The 24385-nt window shown below is 47.2% G+C and overlaps 2 protein-coding genes across 5 annotated transcripts in view; both read left to right on the top strand.

Annotated features, from left to right (window-relative positions):
- Positions 1-223: 223 nt before the first annotated feature.
- ERAL1 (Era like 12S mitochondrial rRNA chaperone 1) lies at positions 224-5486 on the top strand. Of its 2 annotated transcripts, XM_032707765.1 has the most exons (12): positions 255-348; positions 571-634; positions 686-810; positions 900-1027; positions 1128-1205; positions 1374-1420; positions 1761-1822; positions 2227-2339; positions 2768-3160; positions 3639-3788; positions 4010-4090; positions 4378-5486. In XM_032707765.1, the coding sequence occupies exons 1-12, from the start codon at positions 264-266 to the stop codon at positions 4498-4500; spliced, it is 1449 nt and encodes a 482-aa protein (XP_032563656.1). In that variant the 5' UTR covers positions 255-263; the 3' UTR covers positions 4501-5486. The 2 variants fall into 2 exon arrangements, with proteins under 2 accessions (XP_032563653.1, XP_032563656.1); XM_032707762.1 differs by having other exon boundaries at positions 224-348; positions 571-810.
- A 1234-nt stretch (positions 5487-6720) lies between these two features.
- Positions 6721-24385, top strand: part of FAM222B (family with sequence similarity 222 member B) — a 36493-nt gene continuing 18828 nt past the window's right edge. The window contains exons 1-2 of one of the 3 annotated variants that reach the window (XR_004360478.1): positions 6749-6775; positions 11208-16653. Coding sequence is in view for 2 of the 3 variants with exons in the window: in XM_032707503.1 (XP_032563394.1) it covers positions 7438-7513 (76 nt within the window). In the remaining variant the exon portion in view is untranslated. Of the gene's footprint in view, positions 6776-7039; positions 7514-11207; positions 16654-24385 lie in introns of those variants that run through there. The other 2 variants (XM_032707505.1, XM_032707503.1) reach the window with 2 other exon arrangements.

Below are 24385 nucleotides of genomic sequence, written 5' to 3'. Positions count from 1 at the left end.
ACTGGGGAGGGGTCACTGGGGGCAGTGGCAGCACTGGGGGGATCGCTGGGAGCACTGAGGGAGCACTGGGAGCACTGCTCGGCGGGGCCGGCAGGGGGCGCTCCCCGCTCCCACTATCTCGCCCAGTCCGCTTCCTTCCCATAACCCCCTGCGGCAGAGCGGCGCGCTGGCCCCGCCCTCCCCTCGTCTCTATGCTCCCGTGCTGGCGCGCCAATGGGGAGGGGCACTGGTGGCGCTCCCGGCGTGCTCCGCGGCGGGGCAATATGGCGGCTCCCATGGCCGCGGCCGTCGCCCGCGCCCTGCGCTGGGGCAACGGGGCCGCGACGGGGCCGCTCCTGCTGCGAATAGGTGTGGCGGGGCCGCGGGATGCTCCCGGGGGCGGCCGGGGACGTGAGGCGGCGGGCAGGAGTGGGGCGGGCGCTCTGAGGCTGGCCCAGAGGCCTTGTGGAGGCTGCGGGGGAGCAGCGCTGCCTGGGCGCTGCTGCGCGGGGAGGGAGGGAACAGCGCGATTTTGGGAGGTTTTCGGTACGTTTTCGGTATATGCAGTGTTTGCTGGTGGTGTCCTTCCAGGCTGCCTCCCGGGGAGCCGCTGGAGCGGGAACTGGGAGCTGGGAACTGGAGCAGCGCTGGGCAGGATCCTGAGCGTCCCTGCCCGCTGGAACGGGAGCAGCTCTGCGCTGGGCAGGATCCTGAGCGTCCCTGCCCGCTGGAACGGGAGCAGCTCTGCGCTGGGCAGCTTCCTGGGCATTCCCGCCGAGGCACCGCCCGCCCCCCTGGGCCAGCACCCGCCACCCGTGGCCACCAGCAAAGGTGAGATGGTGCCCGGTGCTGCTCCTCCTGGACAATCTCGACCCACCCAGGGGGTTTAGCAGCTCTCAAGTCCTTCCTTTCCCCCGCAGAGGAGCAGAAGCGGCTGTTGCAGCACCGGCCCGACCAGCCCAAGAACCCCAAGGTGCTGAGGATCGCCATCATCGGCGCCCCCAACGCCGGGAAATCCACACTCTCCAACCAGCTCCTGGGCAGGAAGGTGAGGCTGGGCTGGAGCAACAAGTTCAGGCTGATATATTGCCTTTTTTTTTTTTTTTTTTGCCATATTCTGGCTGTGTAACATGTTTAATTTCCTGCAGGTTTTCCCAGTCTCCAAGAAGGTTCACACGACCCGGTGCAAAGCCAGGGGTGTCATCACACACGAGGACACACAGCTGGTGAGCTCCCAGAGCTGCTCCTGCCTGGGGCACTGGGCAGTGTGAGCCAGAAAGGGCAGGGTTTGCTCATCTCTGTCCTGTGGGATCACTCCTCGTTGCACAAATATGAGTTTTACCCTGACCACTAACCACAGGCAAACTTACAGGATCTGTCTTTCCTCTTTCTAGATCATTCTGGACACACCTGGCCTTACTAATCCATTAAAAGTCAAAAGGTATCACCACTGGAGTGGGGAGAGGGAGGCTCCTGCCTGTCAAGGGTTGATAAAACCAGAATGTGATTTTTCACTGTGCAGAGTTTGTAAAATAGGAGCAACAGGAATGTGTATTTTTAGCCTTATTTTGCCTCATTTATGGTTGCAATTTCAGTAGCACACAGAGCCTGTGACATCCCTGTTGAGTTTGCTTCTGCATATGGGACAAGGGATGTCACAGCCCCTAAAACAGCTTTGTGGCATCTGGGATGAGGGAAAACTCTGGTTTTTTCCCCCACTTTGAGGGGAAGGAGCACAATTGTAACTGTGTCTGGTTGACTCATTTTCATGTATCTTTCAGACATAATTTAGAGAAAGCCATGCTGACAGACCCGTGGGACAGCATGAAACATGCAGATTTAGGTGGGTTCTCAACTCCTCTTGGAACAAACCAAACCCTTTTCTGCCACACAGGTTTACAGGTGTGGTGTATGGGTGTTTGCTGGGCAGCCCTGGGACTGTGAGCTAGGAGGGAAGGACAGAGAAAAGATTTGGAATGTTGAGCTGTGGAGTGGATAAGGACTGCCTGGTACTGAGGGGGGGCAGCTTGGTTTAATAATTGGGCTTGGATGTTAAGTTTTAGCACGTATGATGTCATTTTGATGGCAGCATTTTAGTGTTTTACTAATTAAAACTCTTCTTTTTGTGATCTCCTGTGGAAGAGAGAGAAGGAGCAGCAGGAGGGGGGTGACCACAGACTCTAAAGCTGCAAGTGAACATTCTGGAAAAGGCAGGTTCATCCTATTTCCCTCCCTCTCTCCTGGCAGTTCTGGTTTTGGTGGACGTGTCAGATCACTGGACGAGGAACGCTCTGAGCAAGGAGGTGCTGAAGTGTCTGTCACGGTTTCCCCACATCCCCAGTGTCCTGGTCCTGAACAAGGTAAATCCTGCTCATTCTTTCTGCCTTCTTCAGACACCACCTGACAACAGCAGCCATGGTTTTTTGGGTCCCTGGTGTGTTAAAGGACACTGGTTTCCCCCTCTGCTCCAGCATATTGCAGTGTGTGTGTGTACATGTTGCATGCACTGGTGCTGTGCTGCAGTCTGGGGTTTAAATCCACCTGGGAAGAGGAGCTGGAGTGGAGTTGGCCAGACAGAATCTCAGCAGAGCTGACAGGTTCTCAGCGTTTGGACAAACTGTGCTGGCACTGGTGACACACTCCTGGTCACCAAACTGTCCTGTCTTATTGCAGGAGCCTTGTCCTGCAGCAGCTGCTTCCCTGAGTGGTTTATTCTGGCTCCTTTAGATCCAGGGCCCAGCTGCTCAGCTCATTTAGGACAAATCCTGACACCTTTCCCTGACTTTAGGTGGACATACTAAAGAAGAAGTATCTCCTGCTGGACATAGTAACTGACCTAACAGAGGGAATTGTAAATGGAAAGAAACTGGAAGTGAAATCTGCATTTAAAGCTGATTCCATTTCTTCAGCCAAGCCTCCTCTTCAAATCACTCGGGCTTTTCCTCCTGGGAAGCAGGGCCCAGAGTCTCCCTGTCGGCAGGAAACGGATCAGGCCCGGGAAGGCTCTGGTTTGGACAACAGCAGTGGTGTGAGGGATGCTAAATCCAGCCCTATCACAGAGGAAGCCCAAGGGCCAAAGCACTATGGACACAAGGATCTAAAAGATATGAAAGGCTGGCCAAACTTCCGGGAGATCTTCATGCTGGCAGCTCGCAGTGGGGAGGAGGTGGATACACTCAAGGTAACTCAGAGCTTGTGTCACACCTTGAGACTGGTGTGGGACCCCAGCACTTCATCCTGAGCTTAATCTGTGAGGAAGTAGCAGAGCTGCTGTTCCTGGCCTGGGATGGGGAGAAAGTGTTGTGTGTCAACATGGGGATATGTCTGTATTGCATTTCCAGAGTTTTCTGTACAAAACTCTCATTTGGGGCTCTCCAAAAAGCAGCTTGCTCAGAACAATGACCACCCACCATTCATTATTCAGCTCCAGGGGTGCTGTGGCCTTCTGTAACTCACACAGACGGCTCTAGGGAGGGGTGACCCTTTGGCAGGGCAGGAGTTTCAGAGCTTCGTTTTCTCCTTTCACTGCCAAAAATACCAAACTCCTGCTCTGGTACCAGGCCAGCAGCAGTGCCCTCACTGCAGAACGAGCACAGGGGTGTTGGCACCTGACAAGTGGTACCTGACAGCTGACAGGGGGGTGTGTGTTGTGCCCACAGCAGTACCTCCTGATGCAAGCCAAGCCAGGCCCCTGGGAGTTCCACAGCGATGTCCTGACCAGCCAGTCACCTCAGGAAGTCTGTGACAACATCATCAGGGAGAAGGTCCTGGAGTACCTGCCCTTGGAGGTGCCCTATGGCGTGACTCAGGTGGGAAGTGTGCACAGGCAGATCTGCCCACGAGCTGTTTAACTGGAAACATTGGGCTGTGTGATGAGAATCCCTTCATTTGGATCTGTGGAATCTGGGGTGACTCAGTATTTGCACTTCAGGTGCTGTGAGGCCCTCTGTGTGCTGGTGTCTCCAAGGGAGTGGTCTTTGTGGTTCCTGAGGGTTTTCCAGGATTGCTAAGTGCACTCTTGCTGTTGCAGGTGACAGAGATGTGGGAGGAAGGAGAATGTGGGGAGCTCCTCATCGTGCAGAACCTCTTGGTCCCAAGGAAGGCTCATATGGTGAGCGATGGAAGAGAGTTGGGGCACTGGGGAGGGTGAAGGGAGGTTCCCTTATTCCAGCACATGTGCATCCTTGCTGTGATCCCCTCTCCCCCTCCTTTGGGAAGAGCCACATGCCTGACACAGACTATTCAATAGTAGCTTACACCTCCCTGGAGTAGCCCGTGGTTTTTTCTTGGAATTTCCCTTGCTGCTTGTGGCCCTGCTGTCCTCCTTGGGTGATTCCTCCCTGCAGCTGGGCAATGTAAGGATGAATCTGATGATGTCTTCTCTGGGTTTTAATGCAGAGGATGTTGATTGGAAGAGGAGGGAAAGTCATCAGCAGGATTGCTCAGGAGGCTGGGCAGGATCTGATGAATGCTTTCCTGTGTGACGTCCGTTTGAAGCTCAGGGTGGAGGTGAAGAGTTGAGTGTTTTAAGAGCCCCTGAACTCTCTGATCATCTGGAGAAACAGATCCTATATTCCCCTGTGGATATCTTGGCACCTCTGTTCAGTCCAGAAACAGAGGATAATGGACTTAATATAGTGGGCTGAAGTGGAATATATTATTCTTTGAGAGAATGGCCCAAACTGCAATAGATCTTCAGATTCTCTACTGCACCTGGCCTTGTGGAAGCTGGGATGGACATCAGAGAACCAACTGCACCCATGGTTCTGCATTTACAGAGCTGCCATCCACCTCTTTTGGGCTGTGTCCTGCATTCTTACTCACAGGTTTTTATACCTGGAAGTTCAGGAGCATCTCCTGTCTTTTAGCGGACACAGGGTTGTAGTGAAGGATGATTAGCACACATTTGTCTTCTCCTCTGAAGGCTGAACCACTCCAGTGTGATCACACAGGAGGAACACCCTACCCCAGCCCCCACTATGGTCTTACATTGGCTTTGCTCCCTGCCCTGTTGAAGTTCATGCGTGTAGGGGATCAGTTTAAGGGATTTGCTGGCAGCTGAAACATCTGTAATGCCTAAAGGGCTTGTCTGTCATGCAAAACCAGCACGGACCCCCTTTTTAGGAATTTGAATACTTTATTGCACCGGAGTTATTTCAAAGCCCTATTCTTTGCACCAAGGCTGCAGATAGACAAACATAGAAACTGTTGCAGCTAAAGAAAAGCCCAAGTGGGAACAGCAGCAGGTTCTGCAGCTCGGGGTAACCGGTTGGGGATGGAGAGTAACTGGCACGGATAAGGCTGGAGGAGCAGGGCGGACCAGTGAAGAGATGCTGTTACCATTCTGAGCTGCTGAAGGATTCGGGAGTGTGAGATATCTCAAAACCGGGTTGGGAAGCCTCCAGGAGTGTCTTCCTGTTTCCAGGATGTAGGGGCTGCTGTGGTCCCTTGGACGCTGCTCTCCAACTTTTGTTATTTTCCTTGCAATAAAATGTGGTCCAGCACAAGTCATTGTTCTCTCCTTTCTTCCTCCCTGCATCGAGACCTCACAGCCATCACCTTCCCTCCGTTTTATTCCACCCAAAGGCTTTTATGTCATTCCTCTCCCCCGCTGAGCTTAGATCCATATCCTGAGCTGTGGCATCTGAAGGTTACACCCTGTAGGGGAAAAAAGTGGGTAAGTGCGGTTGGAGGTGTCTCAAGGGCTGGGGTACAAGAGCCAAGGCTGTCCCCTCTGTGTGGCCACATCATGGGAGTCTCAGGATTTCACTGTGCTGCCGCAGAGCATTCCAGGCTGCTTCCAGGCAGGAGAAGGGATGGATCCGAGTGCCCAGAGCAACAGCCAGTCCTAGGGGCAATGGAAATGTGCCCAGCAGTGGAAGGGGTGAAGTTTTGTGCCTTCCCCACTTGCAGCTCCTTAACGAGCTTTGATTGTTAGGTTAATTATCCATTGCAGACAATCGGGAGTGCAAACTCCCCTTTCCCCAAGGGGAACAAACCTTTCCAGAGCACAGGGTACTCTGACTGACCCGGCTATGGCAAGGACACTGCTGAGGCCCCCTCGGTGTGGGCAGCGTTGGGGCCGTGGTGGAGCCCCCTGTGTCCCCCCCCCTCTTCGTGATCCTCCCGTGTCCCCTCAGTCCCTTTTATGTCTCTCATGTCCCCCCATATGTCCCTCCCGTGCTCTCTGTATGTCCCTATCAATCCCCACTATGTCCCCCTGCGTCCCCTCCATGTTACCCCTTCCCCCCGTATATTCCCCTTTGTCCCCCCATGTCCTCCCTATGTCCCCTTCATGTCCCGCATGTTCCTCTCTGCGTATCCCCCCGATGTCCCCCACATGTCCCTTCTGTGTCCCTCCCATGCTCCTACTATGTCCCCTGTGGTCCCCCCGTATGTCCCTCCCTGTCCCCTCTATGTACCCTCTGTGTCCCCCCGTATGTCCCTCCCATGTCCCCTCTAGTGTCCCCTCTATGTACCCCTCTGTGTCCCCCCGATGTCCCTCCACTACATGTCCCATCTATGTCCCCACCCGTGTCCCCCCTTCCCCCTGCGCTGCGCTCACGCAATCTCGCCAGGGGGCGCCGCGGCGCGCCCCCCTCTCCCCCCCCTCCCTCCCCTGTCCGCCGTGCCCGTGGCCGCGCGTGCGCGGGGCGGGGCGGGCGGGGCGGCTGCGCAGCCAGGAGGGTCGGCCCGGGCGGCGGCGGCAGCGGCGGCAGCAGCGCGGCGGCGGCGGCGGCGGGGCCGGGCGGGCACAGCGGCGGCGGCGCCATGAGGCCGGGCAGGGGCTCCGAGAGTAAGTGCGGCCACGGCGGGAGGGCGCCGGCCACGCCGACACCTTCTCCTGCTTCTCTTCCTCCGCCGCTTCTCCCTCGCAGCGCGGCGGGACCGGCGCGGCGCTGCTCCCCCCCCCCTCCTCCGCCCTGCTCCCCATTGTCCTTCCCGGGTGTCCCCCTCCCCCCTGCCGCTGAGGATCACCAGTGTCGCGACCCGCGTCCGTGTCGCGACCCGCCCCCCCCCTCTGTCGCGACATCCACCTCCCCGGGTGTCCCCTGCTCAGCGCCCAGGCCCCTCGGCAGCCCCTGAATACCTGCCCCTGGGTACCACACACGCGGCCCGGATCGCGATAGTGCGCCAGCCATCGCGATAGAAGTGCCGTCAGGGGAGAGGGGGGATTGCGGTCGCAGTGCGAGCACATCCTTTGTGTGATTCTTTCCCCAAGAAAAGTGTCCTTTTGCGAGAGAATCGCAAGCTGGTCTGGGTTGGAAGGGACCTTAAAGACCATCTCTCGTCCCAGCCCCCCCGCCATGGGCAGGGCACAGATATCGTCAGTAAATCATCCGTCGTTTTTATTCCCTACCAACCGATTTTCAAGCGTCTTAAGAAGAAGAAGAAGAAGGAGAAACTGCAGAGCTGGACTCCTCTGTTCTCAGTCCACTCGTGCAGCAAAGTGTTGAAATGGTTTTGGTTCTGCAGTGTGTGAACCTCTCCGAGCAGCACCTGCGAGAGCTCACGGATGCCTCACCCTCCCTTGGTATCACCTCTCATCACTTGATACAAGTTTAGGGTAATCACAGGTGCAGGTTAATTAGTTCAGCCATAATTTGTTCTGCTCACTTCTTAGCACGGTCCTTAATTTTCTCTCTAACCACAGTCTCAAGAAACATAAGTTCCTTGGGAAAACTTTTGCAGCAATACTTTTTATCCGCTCTTTATTGCACAAACACGGTTCTTTGTTGCCCGGGTCGCTGTGGGAGAGGAGGGAGCTGGGAGCTCTCAGGAGGATGAGGTTGGGTTCCTGAGTGATGTCATTTGTGCTGGAGCAATGGTGGTGACTTTGTGATGGAGTAAATCCTCCTGGACGTCTCAGGGCTTCCTGACTGTGTCTGTATGTGTGTGTGTGTGTGTGTGTGCGTGTGCAGCGGAAACTTCATCTGATTCAGCAGCTGACTGAGAAAATCCCGTGCTCGGTGCTACACAGGCATTGAGGGAACAGAGTGATGATAGTTGCATTTTCCTTTCAGTGTGTGTATCTCTGGTCAGGGTTTTTTTCAGCCTAAGAATTTGAACTTGCTGGAGTCTGTTCATTTAAGTAGGTACATAAGCAGTAGGTAAAGATGCTCTTGAAGGGTCTTACAGATATTAGAGGTGGAGAGAGCAGGGAGTGAAGGATGCAGGGAGAGTGTTGAGATGCTTCTGGTGTCCTGTAAAGTCATTCCAGAGGGTCTGGAAACTTGGGGGAGGGAAAGCAATGATAAAGAAAGGAAACTTGAAAGCAGATGAACTCACTATTAATTTTTAGCAGGGGAAGGTTTGGATCAAAAGCAAGTAAGAGAGCAAACAGAGGTCAAGATTTGAAATTAACACAGGATCTAAGCTTTCATGGAAAAATGTTCCCATAAAAGAGAGGGTGTACATTTCCTAAATGATATTTAGTCTGGTTAGACTTTCTGAGGTGAAGAAATCAGAATTGACCCTTGTCTGGGGAGCTGGAGGATCAGTTGATGAATTGGCTGTAATTTACAGGCATCACTTCAAGTATTTTCAATATTTCTCAACTATTTTAAGAAGCTGTATTGAGTTCCAGCCCAAGCAGCCTGATAGTCTGGAGAGAGGAAGGATGCGTATTGCTGGAGCAAGAATTAAGCAAAAATAGATAAATCTGACATAATGGATGACAAGGGAAAGCTGATTGCTGAAAGATGCTGGCATGCTCTGTTCCTGCATGCTTGGCATGTATTCTGTTGTGTTACATGGCTTTTGAAGTGTAAAAAAAAAAAAAGAAAGAAATCTCATTTTGTGCTGAGATAAAAGAAAAGGCAGGTGCTTAAATTCTGCTCGGGATCAGCTTTGATACTGACATGAAGTGGTGACCTCGCTTGTGTTTACGCCTCTGTCACTTTGTGAACTTCTCAATTGAATAAATAATTCACTTAGCACCAAATAAATGCCATTTTATGAGATGGTATTTTTGATCCCCTTTTCACTCCACATTGCAAACAATTTCACACTTTTTCTGCTTGAGCACAGCCCGGGGTGCTATTTCTGTTAATAGCATTAAAAATGTGTTGGAGAATGTCCATGTAGTATTGGTTTTTTCTCCAAATGCAAAATTAAGGAACCTTTGTGTTCTCTGCAGCTTGGATATTTGCCTTCGTTTAAGTCTTATTTGTATTTGTTTCAAGTTGTCCTCTGATAGATGAGCTTTTATATCTGTGCTTCTGGGAGCTGTTACCAGATCAAGAGGAGAAGTAAGGATTTTTGTCAAGGACTGAAGTATCTGTGTTTCCCAGAAGCTCAGACTGCTGTGTCACGTGCAGGAGCCTCAGCTTGTGTCCTCTCCAGCACCTGCTGAAATGCCTGGGTGTGGGATAGAAACTTTTATAGCTGTCTCCAGTGCAACACTTTTCCACATTGGTTTGTCCATTCATCTCTATTCTTCTTCATTTTTGACCTTGACTCATTACTGGCCAGCACATGGAAATGGGAGGGAAGGAGGTAGAGGTGTTGCTCTGGCTGCCCCCGCCCCAAAACCTTCATCACCAAAACATTTTATATCCTATATGCTGCTACCTCTTCAGTGAGGTAACAGTGAGGGGAGTCACTGATCTGTGAAGTGTGAGATGCAGTAATGTCCATTCTGTATTTCTCTAAAGCTTGGTAACTTCCAGGATTCTGGGATTTATGGGGTTGCTAAATACACCACTGAGCACATAGCCACAGCCTGACTTGTTCGAGTTATTTAACAGATGATCAGCACTTTTAAATAATTGCTTTAAGAACATGTAGTTCAGTGAAATGCTACACCCAGCAGGTGAGTAACAGGTCACTCCATTGTGCTGTACACTGTAACCAGGACCTGCTGACTCCTCTGAGGCTGTTTTTTGGGTAAGATACTCCTAAGGATGAGTAAAGGTTTTGCAGTTTTCTCCATCTGCAAGGGGCGTATCCCCCATTTTTCAGTATTTTAAATACTTTCGAACTGGGGATTGAAGTGAATAATTGAGATTTTTATTCCTTGTGTGGTATGCCACATTCCCATTTTCCCGTTGTATTTTGTGACTCCTATGACTGTGAATGCTAAAATGAGTTTGTCGCACTATTCATCATTTTTCTTTCTAAAATAAAATTGCTTTCCAAGTACTGACAGAACTCCTGAACAACCTTTCTGCTGATGGACATCCAGAAAAGTTGTTTTGAACTTCACCCAAAGGTATTTTTCCAAGGAGTTATATATCTTCAAAAGCTGATCTTGCTATCCAAACTAGGCATAGCTTGGCCTCAGTTTGCCTGCACCTGGAGCTGACAGAGACTGCTGTGTTCATCAGCTGCTGGTTTCAATGGTTTTATTAATTTGGTTTAAAGGGACACTTAAAAAAACAGTGACTGTAGCCTATGGATGATCTGTGGCTGGTCTTACTTTGTAGACCCTGCAGACCCCTTTTCCTTAATTTGGGACATTCTGTCTGGGTGTCTCTCCATGCCACCCTGTTCATTTTTTATTTGTTACATTGTTGCTATAATTATTCCCCCATTGTGCTCAGGAATTATGCTTCATTTACATATTCTCATCGCTTGACTTGTTTATGCCGTGTTTGAAGATCAGTCCAAGTTTCCAGGGTTTGTGAAGAAAACGGTGATATTTTGCTATTGGAATAATTTCTCAGGAATGTATTTGGCTGCAGCATGGCCCTGGTAGGGAATAGTGGGGGTGTAGCAGTCAGGGGGTGTGCGGGAATGAAAACTGGGAGGGATTTTTAATGTGAATTTCCAAGTCCCGTGCAGCGATTCTGGAGTGCTTGAAATGCGCGGAGCAGTGGAATGTCTGGTTTGTTGATGTATTTAGAGATAACTGAGCTGCTCCAGGCTTTTAAATAGATGCACTGATGGGTGTACTACGGGGAAACGTGTTAGAAAACAGGTTCTCCGTAAATGCAACACATTTGAGACAAACCCTTAAGTATAATTCTGCTGAATTAGGTGTCAGATCCTGCCTCCAGCAGGAGTGGGCTCTGCAGCACCCTCGACGTGCAACGAGTGCGAATGTTTAATTTTTTACGATGCCTGTAGTAACGTGAGGTAGAAAAGGTGAACCGTGAAAGTGAAGCTATTTTTAGGATTTAAAAAAAAAAAAAAAGGCAGTCAAAAAAATGATCTACTAAGTGATACATTGCTGACGTCTGTAGCGCAGCCAACCCAATTAAGGTGCCGTATATTGTTTCCAGCAGGATTCTGATTGTTTCTAATTTGGGAACCACGCGAGAGCAAGTGGAAATAGGTGAAACGCAGTGCTCTGCTCTTCAGGGTGGATCCAGCATCCAGTTGTGCTCTCTAATTTCACTTCTCCTACTGGGACAATCTCCCTGGCCTGGCTAAGATGGAGCCACGGGCAAAAAAAAATTCCTACCTGTTTTTATTGGTAAAACATCACGTAAGTCAGTGTTGAGCGCTGTGGATTCTTCTTTCATTTCCTGACCCCAGCGTATCCTTTGCTGTATCCTGCTATCCCTCTCCTTGCCTTGATGTTAAACTTGGAGCGTGCATGTTGGAGGATGTGAGTCTCACAGTCCTGCCCTTTCCTGTGGCTTTCCCTCGCCACTCATTTTGTTCCCTCTCTGTTGGCAGTTCCTGCACACAAAATGCTCTGAAAAATGTCATACAGTGAATGTCTTGAGCCAATACTGTGTATATATATATATATATATATATAAAATGTATTGGATGGAAATAGCATAGTATGAACCTTTTTCAAGAAAGAAATTATGCAGGTGCTCCCACTCTCCAAAGTAAACTTCCTCCTCTGCTAATCTTTTTTTAAACCTGGAATGAAAAAAACACGTGTTTTTAACATCTGGAAAGGGGAGCCCTTCATGCCTCCTTTATTATTCTTTTATCCAGCATTGTTCTTCATTCACCCTTCTCTTCAGGCACTGTTTTTCTCAATTTTTTTGTCTTATAAGCTTGAGGAATGTCGTGTGCTTTGGCTTTGTTGTGGACAGGGAAAATTAGGGATTTGCTTGCCCTTCACTTCCAGCTCATTAGTCTATTTTGATTCTGGGTTGGTTTTATTTCTTCAGCTACAGCAAAGCCCTCAGCTTTTGCCTGGAACGGGTGATGTATTCCTGGAGCCGGTAATTTGTGCATCCTTTGACTTTAAACTGTTCACAACTCTGCTGAGCCTTTGTGAATGAGCGTGGAGGAAAATCAATATGTGAAAAAGCTGGAGCAGGGGAGGGAAAACAGCTTTTTCCTGGTCACACCATCGCCTGATTTAGTTTTCGTGTCTGTGAACTCTTCAGTGTTTAAATTTAGAAATGGATTGTTTTGGAACAAGTCACTTTTAGATCGTTTCCAGGAGATTTGTGTGTAATTTAATCCCATTCAGGTTTGCTGCTCTGATCTGCTTGTTCCACTAGACTTCAGGTTCTCTCTCTCCCTGTACCTCTCCCACTATTTCTACAAATCTGCTGGGGTTTTTCCAGTCAAACTTCAGCAGCATTTATGAATCCTGTTGTATCCTTCTCAGTTCCCTGTTCTAGTCATTAACAAGGTGATGTTTGTTAAAATAACCTGAACGTTTGAAAACTGTAACTTCAATGTCTCTGAAGTATTTTCATAAGTGATTGTTATTTAAACACTCTAGAAATGGAATGTGTGTACTTCAGGAATGTAACCTGAATAATATCTTTAATATTTCTGCTGTATATCTCTTGTATTTACTGTGAATTTCCAACACGCTTAGTTTAATATTTCAGGGTGTCTTTTAGTTACAACTTATCAATGAAGTTGCTGATTAAGAACCAAAAGAAGTCTCAAAATGTGACAGTCCGACATAACACTTCAACCAGTTAAATTTACAGTCGAGACAGGAAAGAATTAAGATTTTTCCATACTTCCATCTAGTGTGCATGAGGGAAATTGCATCCACGGTTTAAAATCCCAGATATTCTCTGCTGGCAGTTCCAGTTGGGCAAGGATCCTCTCATCCATGGTCTTTGTTAAGCGGTAACTGCTGATAAACTGTGTGGCAATCCCAGGGCTGACAGGTTTTAGTTCCATGTATTTATGTGGTGGTACCTCTGCGATGTCCATAAAATGGCGACGCCTGAAGTTTAAGAAAATCACCTTTCACCATGTGGTGTTCGTGCTCTCCTTCAGTGTGTTCTGCTCTATTACTTGTCACACTGTGCTAGAATTCAGCTGCTTGATTTATGAATTATTGCTATTGAAATAAAATTAAAGTGGCTGTTCAGTTATTTAAGAGCCAATTAAATCTGATTTTATTCTGATGTAACAATTCCAGTGAAATGGCATAAAAGCAGTCTGTGGAGGAAAGTTAGGTCTAAAAATGGTTAGTGTTTATTTTTATAATCTGTGCCTTTCGACAGCTTGTCTTGCCCCAATGAAATCCATTGCAATCTCACAGCAGTGAGTGTAGATGTTAGAAGTTGCTCTGTATAAGGAAATAAACAGGTTTGGGTGTTTCCATGATCCTGTATAAACCTTTAGTCGTGGCTGCTGGTTGGAGAACGCATCCATCCAGAAGAAAGAATTCCCTTGTTTGCAGTGCTTTTGGACAATAGAATTTATATTACCAGCCTTTGGTGACTTTGAAAGGTAGAAAAACAAGGGTCTTACTGGGACGGACTCAAATCATGGGCTGTGCTGTCTTGAGGCTTCGGGGCGTTAATATTAGTTGAGTTTGCAGTATCAGATTGTGCTAATTACGCGAGGTCCCCGCTCACAGGGGACGCTCAGGACTAGGTGCTTTGAGAGTGCAGCCAAGGACCTCGTTCATGCGTGACGGGCAGAGAATGGGTTCGGTTTGTTGCGTGGTATTGGGAACCAAGTTCATTCTTAAAAGATTGCTGGGGCGTGGACGTGCCAAAAAGCACCAGAAAATACCTGCCAAGCCTTACCGTCCTGTATTTTGTTAGCAGTAAATACACCAAGGGAGAATGACAGGTAGCCTTCATTATGTGTGTGCCATTAAAACATATCTCTTGATAGTGGTATTTCTTCTTAGGGGAAATGGCAGTGCCAATCCCAGTTTTATTTTGACAATTTCACACCATGCATTATGTCTTCTGTGGGCTGGGGAGAGCGCTGGCTGAGCTATTTCGATATGAGGAGTCTGGTTTGCCTTATTTTTTATTAAAATAAATCATATTGAGTGCGGATCTATTTTATTTTGGGACTAGACAAGCCTGCACTAGCCAGCTCTCAGGTTTGTGCGTCTGTCTCCGACAAGATCACAGATACAGAGACAATGATTTATTTTAGTATCCAATGCTTAGATAAAACTCTGGTTTTGTGCAGATGGCATTGAAAGGATACACCATAGCTCAGACGAATTTGATAAAGCACTATCTATTTGTACCAGAATCCAAATCTTCAGTACATCAGTAATATTGAGATTTATATTATTATTCTAGTCTTGGGTTTTTTTTGTCCTTAGAATTAATTGCTGCATGTAGAGGTTGGTGTAGTCTAGTTGGCTGCTCCCTGCATCTTGGTGGGGTGCTTCCAGCTTCACCCCAAAGAGGTTGGGAATTGTCTGGTTGATACTGGAGAATGCTTTGGGGTTTTGGGATGGAGGATATTCAGAGCAGTGCAGAGCAGGAGCATGAGGATGCTCAGCTCTTTGGAGAGAGTTGGAGACGTTGCAGGTGTTTGGGAGGTACCTGCTCCTCCCTCAAAGGCTTTTAGAAAACACTTTAGTAGAGCACGATCAAATCCAGACAGTGGCACTAATTCTAAATAATGTTTGCTAAACACATTAATGGATTTAAATGTTTTTAGGAATAGTTATTAGTCCTTCAGTCTCGTATGGTGAAGGGAGTTTTGTCTCAATGGGGGGCTGCCATTTTAATGCTTCCTGGCAGGAGGCCTATTTTGATCATGCAAATTAGGTTGGAAAAAGTAGGTAAGCCATTAAAAAGTAGGAGAGATCATGAAATTTTAAATTTTTAAGGTGACTGTTTTTCTAATTATTAACATTTTTGTTATCATCGTTTACGTATGTCCACTTCATTTTTCCTTAATTCTCATGTCCTCATCCCTTAACTCTGACAACCTCAGTGCCAGTTGCTCCTGTATCCACTGCTCAAAATGGAAGCTGTAGTCCATTGGCTATTATATTCCCAGCAAGGTGCTTGGAAATATTGCCACACGATGGGTTTTGTTGTATAATTAGAAATGTGGATACAGACTTTTTTCTTGCGCCGTGATTAATTTTTTTCCTATTCCGTTAACATTAATAGGGACTGAAGGTTAAACTTGGCTTACATAAACTCTGGGTATTTGCAGGATGCTCGTTGGCAAGGGGATTCATTCTGGAAGTGGGAAAGGGGCACATGTGCACATGGGTGAGGGTTGGAGCTGGTGTCCAGAAGACTGGATCTCAGGTGGGAAGATGCTGGGATTTTCACCAGGATCTCTTCAGAGGCTCCACCTTTCCCACCAGTTCCTGGCCGGGGGGGGGGCAGAGTAACACGACACTGATGGAATGACATCCCACTCTCATGTGGGGAAGAGCCCCCTGCAGCCTCTGAGGCACATGGATCCTGTGACCACCATCCTGCAGGAGCACTGCAACCCATCCCTCACATCCTGCTCCTCTGGGCAACGAGTGCATCCGCAAAATAAGTGTCTTGGTGCCCGCCGGCTTGTGAGCTTCATTTAATCCTATTAATTTTTAATAGAAAATGAATATTAAGCCAGCACATTTCGAACATGACTTTGCCTGTGCGCGGAAGGACCTCGATTTCTGTTTGCGTTGAAGGAAGAGTGTTGGATCCTGCAGGAGCGAGACCCTCCTGGAGCAATGTGGGACCTAGAGCGAGGGACGCGTCTTGGTAGGGCTGTCACCTTCAGCAAGCACAGCAGCAGTGCCCTGTTCCACCCCAGTGATCACAAGTGTTGGTTGGATTTCAGATGCCTGTCTCCAGAAGGGGTGTTGGTGTGCCGTGCTGCTTGGATAAACGGAGAGGAACTGGGGATTTCCAGCTGAAAGTCTGCAACAGGTGTATTTGTGTGACCCAACCGGACTCTGGTGGAAAACGCCAACAGTTGAATGCCAATTTTACAAGGACTTCAGTAAATATTAATTTAAGTGATTTAGGGGTCCTGTTGTGCAAATAAAACGTATTTTTAATCACCATCTTGAGTAGGAGCTAATAGAAGAGAGTTGTGCTGGGGATGGAGAGCTCATACCCCACCACCCAACCGTGGCTTTGCTACAGTTGATGTTCTGCAGCCTCCAAAACAGTAAACTCGAAACAGGAAGGTCGGCTCTGCGAGCTGATGGTATCTTTGTCGTTAAGAGAGGTTCTGGGAAAGTAAGCTGCATTCCTTAGCTCTTGCAACCCTTTTTAATTGTTTTTTCTCACAACCTTAGCCTGATCTTATCACCTAAGTAATTGTTGCATCATATTTGCTTTATTCTCTCTACTGGGAAGTCAGATAATTGCTTTATACTTTTAATGGAAAGTGTTTGGGAAGCCTCTTACCTCTGGGATGTAGATGAGCAGTGCAGCAACTATTGCAAGGCTTGCATTCCTCCCCTTTTTCTGGAGCTGGATGGGAATCCAGTAGGAGAAGGCCTAGACGGCTGGCACCTTCTCTAGAATTGAGTAGCAGCCATGAAGTTACTCAGTGGTTTAGACCCCATCATAAAAGTAAAGCTGCCAGCTCTGCTGTGCCTCGTGTTTGGGTATATCTCATCTGCGGGAATATTCAGCCAGACTTTCCTTATGAAGTAGTATTGTAGGGTATTAATTATTCATAGTCAGTTTAATTCTTCTTTCTTGCATATTTAATTGTAATAGCATGCTGTATGTCACAGTGATTTCCCAGAAGAACTGTACACCAAAGGAAAACCATTCAGGTATATAGTCTTAAATACGCCCGTGCTAATCTTTGTTGTTTAATTTTGGAGCAGAATGGGATATTATCAGATGTTTCTTGCAGGGAAACAATTATGCAAACCCATGATTTGGCTTAATCTTTTCAGCTAAAGTTTTCAAGCTGAAATAGCTGGTTTGATTTTTCACTGATGACGTTTACGTTGTCTTCCTTATTTTATGAGGAAAAAATGCTTAATGGGAGGGAGGACGTGACTTTTGTTTTCTTCACTGAAGGGGGGGGAGCCTCTATCAGAGACTTTGGAAGTGTCAATCGATTCTTTGCAGAAGATGAAGGAAGGGAATAAGATTTTTATTGAGTTTTTTTCAGTGATCAGAATAGCAATGCCAAATGCCTGTGTGATTAAGATTTTTTAAAATTTTTTATTTTAACGACTAGAATGGGCTCTTAGTGCTCGACGTGAGAAAATATTGGAGGCACAGGAACTGCAAATGCATTCACAATTTGATTTGCATTACCCTCCTTCCAGAGCTGTTTCACGCTTGTAAGGCATTTGGTGAAACCGAATCCCTCGAGTTTGGAGAGCAGGATTGTTCTCAGAGATTTACCGTAGGAGTTTAAACTTCTGAAAAATCTGTTTACAATGTGTCTGAACTGGAGGATAGAGGACACAGTAGAGACTGTTATCTGTTTACTGCTCAGATAAGGAGGTGGAATAGATTGCTGGCCTGTTTCTGAACTCTGCTTAATGAATGGTTGCTAGGCAAATTGCATCTCAATCAGCTTAATCCTCAAGATGTCATTTACAGGTCTGCTCTTTGTGAGGGCCAGAACCGTGCGCTTTCAAACTGCACAGGCCAGAAATTGCTAGCAAAGCAGCTTAGAATAGCTTGTTCAAAAATTCAGCGTACATGTGTTGCTGAGCTGCCCAATTTAAAGTGCCTGTTGTCGCAGGGCCGTCACTGCCTGGCCATGCGCGAGATGAGGCGCTCAGTGATAGACAGGAGGCAGCAGCATCCTTAGCACCCTTTCTGGATCAGCACAGCCCACACCACCACGTTTGGCACTGGATTAACGTGAAGGAAAACGTTTCTAAATGGGGACTGCACTGCTGACGTGATGAAAGGTATTTCTGCTTTGGCTGAGTTTGCTCAGAGCTGGGTGTGATTTTGGGGTGTATATGTGGGACATGATTAACAGGTGGAAAAGGGGAGGGGGTGTTACGTGGCACGGGACAGGAAACTGGGGCCGGCCTTGGTGAGAGAGCTGTTAGCAGGAGAGGGCACGGGCTGGTTGTGTGAAGGTTTTATCCTACCTCTGGAACATTGGACTTTCTCCTGCAGCATCAGGCGAGAGCCAATTAATTGCATATGCTGGCATGTGTGATGCCCACATGCATTAGGCTCATGGTTTAATCCAAAGGAAAAAGTTTCCTAACATAGTTAAGCTTTAACAGTCTCTTTGTAAAGAAAGATAACAAGATTCTTGTTTTTATTGGTTTCCCATGACAGCGATTAATCTTCTTGTGGGCAGTGCATTGTTCTTTGCATGGCTACACCTTCCTTTCCTTTGAAACACATCCTCTGAGTGCTGTGTGTCATGACACCAAACACTGTAAAGGCAAACTGGAAAGGACTGGACTTGTTGAATGCAAAAGACATTTTAGAACTGTTCATGGTCACCGTGTGCTGATGTGAAATGTCCTTCACGTGACACGGTTGTTAAAAGTACAGGTGTAAGCCCAGTGTGTGAACTTTGCAGTGCTTGCATGGTTGGGATGTGTGCAGCTTTTGTGTTAGTTCAAAAATACTGTTTTTCAGGAAACATTAAAACGTTGAGAGCCTCTCCAAATAAACCATAAATAAAATATTCCACCTTAGTCACCAGCAAAATGACAGTGGTGCCTGCGACTTTACACTGTGGATGGGAAGAGGGCTGTTGAACAGAAGACTTTGTGATCAGAGAGTGCTTTTCATGCAAATGAAGATTTTATTACATGCTGCTGAATCAGGGGCTTGTGTAGCGAGAACAGCACAGAAGTGATAAGATCACTTTGTCATAGCTTGAAATTTTGCCCAGCGTGTCTTTCAGATTGCTGAAACGGGCAAGAAACACTCTTGTTAAGGGCGCAGCAGTAGCTGATACAATATTAGGGGGTGCAGGGCCCTTGTTTCGTGGTATGGTCTGCCTGCAGTGATCTGCCACGTGTCCACAGCCCTGATTTCAAAGCAAGGAGGAACTGCAACCTGTAGGTGACTCTGAGTAGCAGCAAAGTTATAAACGTGCCCATTTCTGATGGGATCCTGGTTCTGCTCTTGGCAAATGGGTCTGGAATCTCCTCTCTGCTGCAAGCCAGGAGCTATTAGCATTGGTCAGAACAGAGTTGTCCGTCCTTTTGGCTGGGATAACCTGTTGGCTGTTCCTGGGTCATGCAGGAGCTCTGCACATGCTGTGGAGCTGTGTTTTACTGCAGAGGGCACCCATCCAGGACTGACTGCCTCTGCTGGCTTTCCTTTTGTATTCACTAGCTGATATCATCTTCCCGATGTCCTCCTTTCACGGTGAGAACCGGCTTGGTTTAATGAGGACTGTTGTTGCCAACAAGTGAATGGATATGTGTAGTGGGATAGGCACCCACATCTTCCCCTGCACATGGGTAGTGTTCAGCATCCTGACGTGACCTTGGTGAAAGTTCTCCAGCATGTTGCTTTCCCTCTTTATTTATCTCCTTTGCTGTGTAGCAGCTTTCCTTACAGGGGAGTGTCTGAGCTATTGGAAATCTGTCCTCTCTTCTCTTCCTCTCTCCGGAGACCATTGTCAGCATAACACCCAAACTACTCAGATTGACGCCTGAATACTCTGCTTTTGCACAATCAGGAGGCATTCAGTGAAGTAGCAAGAGGAGAAGAAGTTTAAGATTTAGGACTGACATTTTCAATCCGTAATCTTGAACAGTCTTGGTAAGGAAGGTCAGAGACTTTCTTCATATGGGATGCCCCTGTATGTGTGTGTTTGACGTCCATCAGAATGTATAGCACAGAGAAGAAACATTCTTAACAGCCATTGGATTTCAGAATGGGGCTGTTCATATTTCAGATTCTTATCTGAAGAGTCTAGGAGCAAAATCTAACCCTGCATGTTCCCGGAGAGTTTCAGAGCAGTAGGATGGAACCTTTTGCCTGTGTTTCTCATGCAAATTATGGTAAGGATTATTCAGTGTTTAAAATCTGGTTTATACTGGCTTCTGAATTTCATTTAAAATAAACATCTGGAGAGCTTTTTTATCTCCTGTGCAAGACTGTTGTCTACCTCACTCGTTAAAATGACTTCTGCTTAATTTTTAGTGAAAGGCAAAGACCTAGATGGTTTAAGCCCAGAGGCAATCTAAATGGTTCACCTTCTGCAGTTAGAAATTTCCATGAGCCTGTCCAGCATATACTTGAAATCCATGCTTTTAGGGAATGTGGCAGCAATAGGTACCTGTTTCTTCCATGCTGCAGTTTGGGATCTGCAGGTCTGCTACCTGTAGTGCCATTTGTACTTCTGCAGAGCCTTGTTCTCCTGGTGCCGAGCAGGTGTTGGACCGGATGCTCCAGTCAAGAATTATGGTCTTGTCCCTTTGCAGTTTGCAGTCCAAAGCCCTCCTTGGGAAGATTGCCACGGTTTGCCAGTATCCCGCAGTCAGAGCGCTGGAACAGTGTCTCACAGGGGGTAATCAAGTTATTTATTCAAATAGTCATTACATTTGGGGTCTGTTTTCTGTGATTTGACAGGAGCTCACTCCTCACCACTGGAGACTGGAACCCTGTGCCCATGGGGAGTGCTGGGTGCTGCTTCCTCCAGCTTTCTGGCTTTGAAACAGATTCCTGTTGCTCTTTGCAGAGCCTGAAGCAGCGGTCTGTGGAGGCAGTGTCTGCAGAGCAGCAGTGACTTTACCTCTTTGTTTTCTCTCTCTATTTATGTCTGTATGGGATCAGCTGGTCCCACATCATGTGTGAAGTAGTTAAATTTTACCCTCCATCTGTAAGATGTGATTTTTTCCCCCCCTCCTTTCTAGTCTCTTTGATCAAATCAAACAAAAACGCAGCGCTTTCATTTCTAGTTTTATAGTTTCAAAGACAATCCCTTGACATGCTCGAGCAGTCTGGACCCGAGTCTTTTTTTTTTCCTTAGTCCAAAGGCTCACTGTGTCTTGTGCCTTTCTCTGTATCAGCAGTTGCAATCTGCATTAGCTTTTATCTGCATCAAAAGACAAATGGAAGAGAGCAAGACCCTGCAGGAATGGGAAACAGACTCACATGTGCAATGGAAATATGTAATCCTTACGTTCAGTCTGCCACATGGAGTACAGGCCAGTTTCTATACTGGAAATCTGTAGCCTATACTCCCAGAAATGTGAGTTTAGATTTTAGGCTTTGAAGGTTGGTTAATCCCCTCCAGTGGTTAATACCAACATAAAATGCTCTCTGATGTCAAACTTTTCCTCCCGAATGCTTTCTTTTTTTTTTTTTTCCCCCTCCTTTTTTTTTTTGCATATGTCAACTATACAAAGCAGCGCTCAATTTGAGAAATTAGCATTCAAACCCTCTGTAAGCACTTTATTTTTGTCCGCTTTGTGAGCAGCTGAACACATGTCCAGGCTGAAATACGCTGAGCTGCTGCTTCCCGGCGCGCGTGCCAGCGCCGCCCGGCACGAGGAGCTCCCGGCCACGCAGGCGTGGGAGAATCTGGAACTTTGTCCGGTGTCCTGAAGAGGCACTCCCGACCTCCGTCCCGCAAAAGCACATCTGCAGATCTCCTGCTCGACTGCATCCCAGGGGAGAAGATCCCAGTTAAACCATACTGAATCATACCCAACGAGACGAGCGCTCTGGTCGCTGTCATCCCTATCAAAATCCGAGCCGCGTCTGATGGCGTTGGGAATGTCGCGGTGCGCGTTCCTCTTTCAGAGGAGCGGTGCTTAAAGCAGAGTGTGTTTTCTCTCTGCATTAAGGAGCCGGATTCAGCTGCTCAAAGCAAGTTGATAAATTGCTTTTCATTAAGTGTCTGAGCGCCAAGGGGTTCGGTGTGTGTTCCAAGGAAAAAATACATTAATTACAGCTTCTGTAGAGCATTTATCAATCACGTAGTTATAAACACTACTAATGCAGTTAATTGAAGGTGGAAGAATTTACCTTTTTGAATTTGTTGACTGTAGCAATTCCGTGACTGGAAAGACAAATTGGAAATGAAAATCAGGGGATACTTTTAGCGGGAGCTGCTCAGTGGAGGTCAGGGCTGTTAGAGGTGGGTTACTGGGAGCTCGGTACTCCTGCTGGCAGGTTTGTGCTGTGTCTGCTGTTGAGGTACAGGTTGCAGTAGCAGTGTTTGTTCTCCTCTCACCCACGCAGCCACGTTGTGTTTGCCATGCAGAGGGATGTCTCACTGCCTGTGGTACAGTTACAGCTGCCTCTCTGTCCTGCTTGTACAATTTATTTATTGCTCTCTGTGTGTTGACTTTTTTTTTTTAAAGAAAAAAGCAAGTGCAAAGGAGGAAAGATGTACAAAAGCAGACAAAAATGTCCTGCTCACCTGTAGTCAGTAGAACTTACCATGAAAAAAGAAATCTTTTGTGGATGTAAACTTTGGGTAAAGGTGATGTGCTGGCAGCTGCTGGAGGAGTCAGGTGAGGTAGTGCTGAAGTGTTTTATCAGGTCTGCACACAAAAACCTGTGGCGCTTGTGGTGTGAAGAGGTTTTGAAGGCATCTTGCACACTCGTGTTGCTTCCCTTGTGGCTGTTTTGAACTGCCAGCTGGGAGACTGGCTGTTTTTCATGCTTCTCAGGAAAGCCCTGAGAGTAGCAGAGACTTTTTACAGTAGCTGATACTAATGCATTTCTTGTCCTTTCTTCTGTTGAGCTGTTACGAGGTGGCCTTTGAGTTTACCAGGAGATTGATAAGCACACTAGGTCTGTGTCAGGACAAGCCAGCGGGACACCAGCACCTCGTTATGAAGGTTGACAGGAAAACACCACCCCAAGTGTCTGGTCCAGCTCTTTAGTATTCACCTGATGGCTTCTATTTTCAGCTGGTGGGTGTTTTGTAAGTGTGTTGCAGCTTCTGTTTGAGGTTCTTAGAATGCTTTTCATCTTTGCAGCTGGCTGCACAGTATCTCCAGCTACAGAAGGAGGTCTTATCTTGCCCTTACAAAAGGTAAAATGTGTATCCAAGAGCTGATGTGTTCATGGTCTGGCAGGAAGCTCTGGCACTGTGCACAATCAGACAAATCTCCAATTTTGGATCTTAAATCTATTTTTCACCCCTTGCTTTGTTAATGGACCGTTAAAATTTCACCATAGGTGGGACTGTAATTCAGTAGCTAGAGAGCTAAATACTAAACCAAACTATCAGTGTGATTGTACAGGTCAAAATGGTTCACATGCATGACCAGTGCAAACCAGAATCAACCCCCATGAGCCCATGTTCACACACCACTGGCACACCTGGTCCAAAAGTGAGTCACTTCTGATTTTTATTCCTTAATATACAAGTTCAGTTCTTGTCTTATGTGAAGTCTAATGCATTCTGCCTCATCTTATTTGCAAATATTTCTCATTTTCAGGTGAATCTATTTTTAAAACAGGACTCCAAACATATTTTTCAATATGTAACAAATGTCTGGTTTGTTGTTTGTCTGTTGAATAGAGGTAAAATTTGTTCAAAGTTAGCTCTGAATTTATTTTTTTTTTTTTTATAATCAGCTTGTAATAAACAGAGGAAGATAGCTGCTTTCCTACCCGGGAACTGTCGTAATCTGTAACTTCTAACGATATTTTAGGAGGAAAAACTGTCATCCTTCTGTCATGTGCAGCCACAGGATTTCTGTAAGTCATGATTAAGACTTTAATTCTGGGCTTTTACAGAGTAAGTGTGGAATGAGAGAAGATAATGAAAATGGTGATCTCTGTGAAGCAGCCACTGGAGAGGGAACTGTTTCATGTTTCCTTTCCCCTTGGCCTAGGCAGCTGTTTACTGAACCTAAGAAAAACTTCCTTTTCAGATCTGGGAAGGCAAGAAAGCCGAGAGGGAGGAATTCTGCCCAAGAGTGGCATGAGGAAGCTCACAACTCTTACATGTCCTTTGTGGTGAAGTAAAGCCCAGAATTACAACCTTGTGCTTCTCCCACACATCGAACACGTAGGAAAGCTGCACATAACCCTGTTCCTGCTGAGGATGTTGAGGTTATAACTGCAGGCTCTCTGCTATGGGAAAGGGGTCAGTGTGTATTTTGGTTTCTTATCACTTGAAGGCAGAAGGAAGTTGTATAGGAGGATGGAGAATGTCTGTTGGTGGGAATGTGTGGTGCCTCCATTGGGGTATGTGTGAGCAGCATCCTGTAGTTTGGTAGAGGCTGGGCTGTTCTGGGTTTGCCTTGGATGCAAGTCATCTCAGCTAACCTTAATTTTCCATCATGTTCACATGAGAACATGCACACTCGTGTCTGTAAGTCTGTTCCATATTTTATAGCAGCTGCTGTGATGTTATAGATGTTGCTCGAGCA

Source organism: Chiroxiphia lanceolata, chromosome 20 (genome assembly GCF_009829145.1).
Source record: "Chiroxiphia lanceolata isolate bChiLan1 chromosome 20, bChiLan1.pri, whole genome shotgun sequence".
Taxonomy (NCBI): domain Eukaryota; kingdom Metazoa; phylum Chordata; class Aves; order Passeriformes; family Pipridae; genus Chiroxiphia; species Chiroxiphia lanceolata.
The sequence above is the reverse complement of the archived record's forward strand: the minus strand, read 5'-3'. Positions and strand labels throughout refer to the sequence as shown.